This window comes from Natrix helvetica (assembly GCF_964273705.1).
Source record: "Natrix helvetica genome assembly, chromosome: 3".
NCBI classification, from domain to species: Eukaryota; Metazoa; Chordata; class Lepidosauria; order Squamata; family Natricidae; genus Natrix; species Natrix helvetica.
Window position 1 is genome coordinate 62,406,308 of NC_138549.1, and position 7,243 is coordinate 62,413,550.

The following is a 7,243-nucleotide window of genomic DNA, read 5'->3' on the forward strand; positions in this document are numbered from 1 at the left end:
AGCTAGAAAGGAAAACTAGCACAACACTTGTCAAATTCCTAAGGTTAAAAAGAAAGGAAAAATGACCATCTTTCATTGAGGAGTTAATAACAACAATGAAAGTCCAGCTTTTTACCATTTAAAAATGTTCTTTAAAAATGGGCCATGTAAAGAAAGCAGTGACAATGGATGGGAGTGTTTGCCTGCAATGCAATGAAGCACAATAGGAAAACCAGATAGTACCACTTTTGCTAGTGCTAGTCAAATACACTACTTTTGATGTGTAACAGTAGGGATTGAGAGGTGAAAGTTTCCTTCTGTGTTGGCTCAGGTTGGGTAGATAGTAACATCATGCATTCTTGCTTTCAAGAAATAGTGTCTTGCTTAAGCTTGATTCTGCAGAGCAGACCAGTATTTAACTCAGAAAAAGGAATATTACTGGGCAGTGTGTTGATAAAATCACTTTTAACCTAAGTTTACTTCACTGTATTGTTTCAAGAATAGAGAGAGAGTTAGCATCTTACAAACTAACTGAACTCTGTGGAAAAGGGATGCAAATGTGCTAAATAAATCACCAACAGAAAATAAATGAGATTATCTACTATGAATCACATTCTGCAACTAACATCCCATAAATGAACAGTGCAGACTATGAACAGAAGAGGTTTTAATGCTTTTAAAGAAGGAATTGTTTTGCCTTCCTTCAATACTCGCTTTTATCTCCCTTTTCTCTTTCAGACTTACCTTCCACAGCCTCCATTTTGCCCTGATCCTGTATATAAGCTAATGCTCAACTGTTGGAGACGAGATACTAAATCTCGCCCTTCCTTCCAAGAAATCCACTGCTTTCTTCAAGAAGCAACCACTTCATAGTGATGCCTTCAAATGCTATAGACTACCCCTTTCCCCTGCCACATTACCCTCTCCAAGTTATACCCAGAACTGAAGCCACTTCACCTTTCCTTCAATAACACAGCTGGACTCAAATCAACCATCAAAGGACAGATGAGAGAGAAATGGGGATCTGACCAGGTCTGCTACGTAACCTCATTCATGGTGCTGTGTTTTGGACTGGTAAAGACTGAAAAAGTTATTTATCTTGTAAATGTTCTAGGTTGTGTGTGTTTTTTTTAAATGGAGTTTGTCTATGAAAGAGAAGAAAATATATTCTTTTTCCTGAAAAAAGGATATGAAAAAAAGCTTGAAAATGGAATTGAGCTGGAAATAGGCACATGAACTTGGAAAGTACTGAAGCAATTAGTACAGTAGTGTTTTATGCCACTGCTGTGTACAAGAGCTGTAATTGTGTAAGAGGCAATAAAGGAGCAGAATGTCATACTGGACACAGACTGTGGCTTGGACAATGGTTGCTGAAATCTCAAAAGCCAAAGAAGGTACTGAAATAGATTTCCTGTGATTTAGGACAGGATTTGCTAATACAGAATCGGTTGGGTAAACTTAAGATAAAGTATGCAATTTTGTATCAATTAAACACTATGCAGACTTTGCAAAATGTAATTAATTTGGGGTGGAATCTAGATTTCTCTGAGCAGAATGTTTGTGTGTTACAAAAGTTGGACGTTAAAGAATATGTCCCACTTATAGTCTACACATTTCACTCACTGCCCTGTAGAGAACAGAGTATCTGGGCCTCTCTCCTTGACTCTTAATCTGAGTGCTACCAGAAGAGAAGGGATACCCTAATCCTGATGTACAGATGGAAAGTTACAATAGGCGACATTTCACTTCTCATCCAAAAAGTTTCTTCAGGAAAAGCACCTTTGGGAGAAGTGCAGACATCTTGAAGATCAACTAAAAGTCCTTTAAATACAGATGTGCAGTTCCTGAGTAAAAGCAGAGTAGCAATAAAGCTGTTGGTTTTCTTATGTAGAGTATACTCCATACTCCATTTGCACATGCAATCTCACCAGTCAACCAGGCTAGGCCAAGGCATTTGATAGGGCATTGAGTAAAGTCTGGCCCAGACATAGAAGCAATTCCCTTCCCTTCCCTTTGTCATATACAAAAACTTGATGATAGGTATCTACATCAGATACATGTCTTTTGTTCTGAACTTAGGTATTGGAAAAATTAGTCAATTCCTCCTGTGCTGTGCTGCAATTACCATAACATTTAAGCATGTCTTGCTTACTTCCTCTTGTAGCTTCTGGATCCCTGTTTGAATATCTGACCTTGTTTTTAGCTTATAGCAGATAGTTCACAGTCACAAAGATGGATTTGCTTTTAGCTGGTATATAACAGCTGTAATACATGTGGCTTTATAGTCATGGTTTTGGATGTCCTAGATGTCCTCTCTTATGGGCTTCAAAATGCAATCAGAATGATCAAAGGAATGGAGCATATAAGGATAAGGGTAAAGAGCATCACTAGCATATGTGATGCTCTTTACTTCAGGACAGAGTGGGACAAACCAGTCAAGACTGCAGTTTAGCTCCTGACATTCCAGTGGACTATAAGAAACCTTTTGATGTAAGGGAACGGACTACATTTGTTTTAGCTATTTTTATTTTTTTACATTTTTTTCAAGGTTTTAGGAATGCTGGTGAAGCAGGACACCTCCAAGAGGCAAACTGCTCCTCCTCACCAACACAGAGAAATAGTCTAAAAAGCTATCTGTGGAGCACATTTCAAATTTTTTGCATGTGTGTTTATGGGAAGATAGCTTCTACTCTCAATTACCCAAATTCCTAAACTAGCAATTTCAGGTTAGTTTGAAGGTTTGAGATATGGGAATACAGCAGGAGAAAAAAAATTGCCCAAAGATCCTCGTGTTCCTATTTTTATCATAAAAAAAACATTGGCATTTGGCAATATAGTTTCAGGATGCTAGGGCATGCAATTTGGATCTTGATGAATCACAAGCAGGCCATGAGTTTTAAAAATGGTCATTATTAAATCATACATAGTATGGGGGTTAAAAAATGCATACCTTTAGGATTTCCATTTAAACAAAAAGCAAGAACATTGATACAGGACTGCTGCTAGATCAAACCTCAAAAATCACTGTGATGTGCAGTTAAAGTAGATTGACTGGTATTTCAATAGTTATAGCTCACATTAGATTATGAACTATATTAACAATAGATTGATTTGTGCTTCTTGGAATCAAATGTCTTGAATTTCTTCATTGTGAATATAAGACTGATATTTTCCAAAGTTTGGACATGCAAATCTTTTAATGCTATAGATTTTGTATGAAATCAGTGGCTCCTTATTTGTTTGGTGACAGAACACCATGATGTTGTGATCTGTAGATATGACTTGTAACCATCAGTTAATTGCTAGAAAATCTAGAGCATAAGGAATTAATGGGTGAGTTGCTTCTTTTACAGATTGTGGGATCAGTAGACCCTGAACAAATACCAGATTGTCTCAATGACATTGAAAACCATCTAGGTCAATAGTGAAATTCAAACAAATTTACTACTGGTTCTGTAGTGGCTTGGTGGGCATGGCAGGGGAAGGATACTGCAAAATCTCTACTCCCAACCCACTCTGGGGCCAGCCAGAGGTGGTATTTGTCGGTTCTCCAAACTATTCAAAATTTCCTCTACCAGTTCTCCAGAATTTCACACCTGATCTGGGTACCACAAAATTATAATAGTATAGTTTAGAAATAAGTAAGCTTCTTTGGAGAGATTAGATAAAGGAGTGGGCAGAGGAGAAATTGTTTCCTGAAACTTCAAAGCTGGTCTGGCTTGACATGTTTTGACTGAGATGAGAAAGTATGTTTGCTGCACAGTGTTATCACATACTGCACAGATGGATTGCTGCTGGAATATATCTGTTTTCTTGGTATTCATCTACAAAAGAACCTTAAATCAAGCTTTGAGAGTCTTTATGGTCAGCTTCTCTACATTTTCTTTGATCATTGGTCAAAGACAGGAAAAGTGAAGTTACTGGCTAGGTTCTTTTATCTTTAATGTCTTGGGAGACTCGTGTATTCCAGTTCTGCTTTTCTGTTTTACTCATTAATACTGTACTCTTATACTGTAGATAGAAAGTTCTGCACCTAAACCTGGCTTCTGCAAATTTTACATTATTAATTCAATAGCATTTCTTCTTTTTGTTTGCTCATGTAGGATGCAGCCATAGCAAATTCTTCCCCTTGTATTTATTTTGTGCTCATAAACCATACGAAAATAACTCACTTGTGGAATCAGAACAAGGCTAAGAATGAAATGGAATTTGAACTGTTAAATGTAGGAAGAAAATGATCTTCATGTCCTGGCCACACATATTCCTCACCACACACTTCTCCTTTGAAAAATGGATATTATTTATCTTTCCTACGTTATAGATGAATTGACTAGAGCAGTGTTTCTCAACCTTGGCGACTTGAAGTCCACAGGACTTCAAGTCATCAAGATTGAGAAACATTGGACTAGAGCTTCTAGCTATGCTTGAGCTTCTAATTAGAAGCTGGGCTTGAGCTTCTAACTGGGTTGCAAGCAATAATAATCAGTCCTTTACTTATCTCTTCGAGAAATACAATGCCAATAAATTCACATTGCTCACAAATAGGAGAGGCAAGAAACAATCCTTTATGGACAATCAAGCTGAAGCTTTATAAGTAATCCCTCTCCCCAAGGCCTCAATATAGGAGCACATTTTCATAGATTAAACTATAAAGCTGTATTTAAGTCATATTTGCAGTGCAGTACAAATGGGCAAATACAAATTGTAGAACCTTAAAATAAGCAGTAGTTTGTATAAGTACCTACAGTAACTAGTAAATGCAATGTTCTATCTATTTTTAAAAAAATATTCATTTGCAAACTTTCTGTAAAGTATCAAACTAGATCTTGAAGCATAGGTCAGTAATCTATAAACTGAAGCATCTACCATTCTTTTTCTATGACATCTGGGCTTTTCCCAAATTATGGTAGCATAGTTTTAAATAGTATTTTTAAAAAATAATAATAATCCAGGTAAATAAATTAAGCCTAAATTAGACTTGATGTGTTTATTTTATTATCTCTCTTTATTTTTTAAAAGAAATTCCAGACCTCCCATACCTATTCCTATAAAAGCTAGAGAGCAAAAAAAAAAAAAAAAAAGCCTTCTTAAAAATGCAATTTACAAACTGAGAAAGCTACTTACTCACCCCGTGCAAAAGGCTGTGGACAGCTCAGTGAATTCTACAACTACAAGAGTCTATGCTGATTTCCCCCCTCACATTTACAATTATTATCTTGCTGAAACAAATTAATGAATAGATTATAGTAGTCACTGAGTTTATAATATGGCCATGAATTACATATTAGGGCACAATATTGTAATTTCTAGACAAGTCAGTGAAATTTCAGAGATACTTGTATTTTATCATTTGTATTTATCATCAAAACACAAGCCAAACTGTTACAATTCAAGGGGAAATGGAAATTCATTCTCTCAATATTTTGTTAAGTTCAGTAACTTTGTGCACATAAAGTTCAGGAACTGTTCAGGAACAATGGTTTTTAAATAAAGATGATATAGAGGAATGGTTTACAGTGTTTTCCTTTACACAAGTCACTACAGCATCACCGAAAGCTTTTTCAAGGTTACTAGATAAGTCAGGGGTCAGCCTGTGTGATGATTGTGGACAATATGACATGTGTCTTATCTTCTACAGATCCCAGTGTTAAATTGATTAGAAATTAAAAAGCTAAAATTTCACAATGTGTTACATCTCATGGGGTGCTGGGGTTCCTGCTTTTGTCAAATACATACTTTTCTCAAGTCTATATTACTTATTTTGAAATGGCATGATTAGATTTAGATTCATGAGGCCATTTACTATACTGTACATTTTGATAAGGTTATTACGGCCTTGGAAGTTTTATCATGGGCAACTTGATATAGGGATCTGGCCCCAGGTTCCCCTGCTAATATCTTTATTGAGCTATCAAAATAACTTTTGTCCAGTTCACTTGCCAAAAATTCACGACAAAATTTCTCTTTTGTGATTTGAGAGCCTGGAGCTCTGGAGGCTGGGTGGAGGAGAGCTGATTCCCATTAGCTGGTACACCACCCGTTGCAGTTTCTCTCTGTTAGGTCCTCCTTTCTCCACAGAGCCCTTGTTTTAGGGGACAGGGTCAGGTAGCAAGTCTTGGGGCCTACCTATATAAGAAAACTCAAATCTCCCCTTAGCTGAGGTAAGGGATGCAGTTCTTTGGATCTTGATCTTTGTCTTGAATATGCAGAACATCAGTCTTACTGAGACAATTTTGTAGTCAAATCCCGAGAAATCGGCCCCATTGATTTAAATGAGAATATCATGTAAATATTATTTATTTGATGACATTTTATTATTTACTTAATCACATTTGCCCATCTCTCTCTGTCTCATACACACACACACACACACACACACACACACACACTCTGCAGGCTCCACTCTATCATGGGATCCCCAAACTAGTTGACAAAACCACATTTTAAAAGTCTTTAGGAACAAGAGGTGTGGTGCCAACCTCAGCTCAAAGGTAATTATTTTCTACAGGGTGGAAGCTACGGAAGATATACTATATATACAATTATGTATAATCTCTTCATTTCTAGGAAGTACAGGTATCATGTTTAATCTAGGCTGATAATACACATTTATCATCAATTTAAAAACAGTATTTTTAAAAAAATATGACTAATCATAATTGTATAGATTTTTTCTTTTATTCTCTGGAAAGTTCTATTTAATGGTTTTGCTATCAAATCATTGAATTGTGAACAAAACTGTTCCTTCTGTCCTGAATTCCATTTTGTTGTTGTTGTTCTTCTTCTGTTGATTAAAGAGAAGCTTTTTAAAAAGTTGTGTCTGACTTTTCTCCTCCATTGGAATAGGAGGAAGAGATTGCCCTTGAATGATAATCGCTAAGAGAAACCGCAGAGTTCAGGAGAACCAAGGCTGTGACTGGGGGAGTTAAAATAAAGAATTGCCTGCCATTCAAGGAATGCTGAGGGGAGCAGAATGGGTGAGATAGTGGCCACATGCTTCCCAAATGTCCTATAGCATTAACTAGATTGGAACCGAGAGATTTTTTTTCCTTTTAAAATGATATCACCCTGATATCTTAATGGAAAAAATAGTTCCTATTTCCTTCATATTTTGAAGCAGTAGGACAAAGTTTCTCTGGCAATGAGCATGCCCTTGCCTTCACGAATGTTGCAAAATAAATGCAGCACATGAACAAAATAAAGTAGTTATGACTGCTGCTTTTCCATTGCCATTCTCAAGCCACCTATTGAAATTATCAGTAGT

At 36.5% G+C, this 7,243-nt stretch overlaps 1 protein-coding gene across 1 annotated transcript in view; it reads left to right on the top strand.

Moving 5' to 3' along the window:
• DDR2 (discoidin domain receptor tyrosine kinase 2) overlaps positions 1–5,486 on the top strand; it is a gene marked incomplete at its 5' end in the record, with an annotated part of 31,329 nt that extends 25,843 nt beyond the window's left edge. Inside the window, one exon of the mRNA XM_081949558.1 lies at positions 718–5,486. Within this exon, the coding sequence (XP_081805684.1) occupies positions 718–852 (135 nt within the window). The 3' untranslated portion in view covers positions 853–5,486. The remainder of the gene's footprint in view (positions 1–717) is intronic.
• Between the last annotated feature and the right edge of the window lie 1,757 nt (positions 5,487–7,243).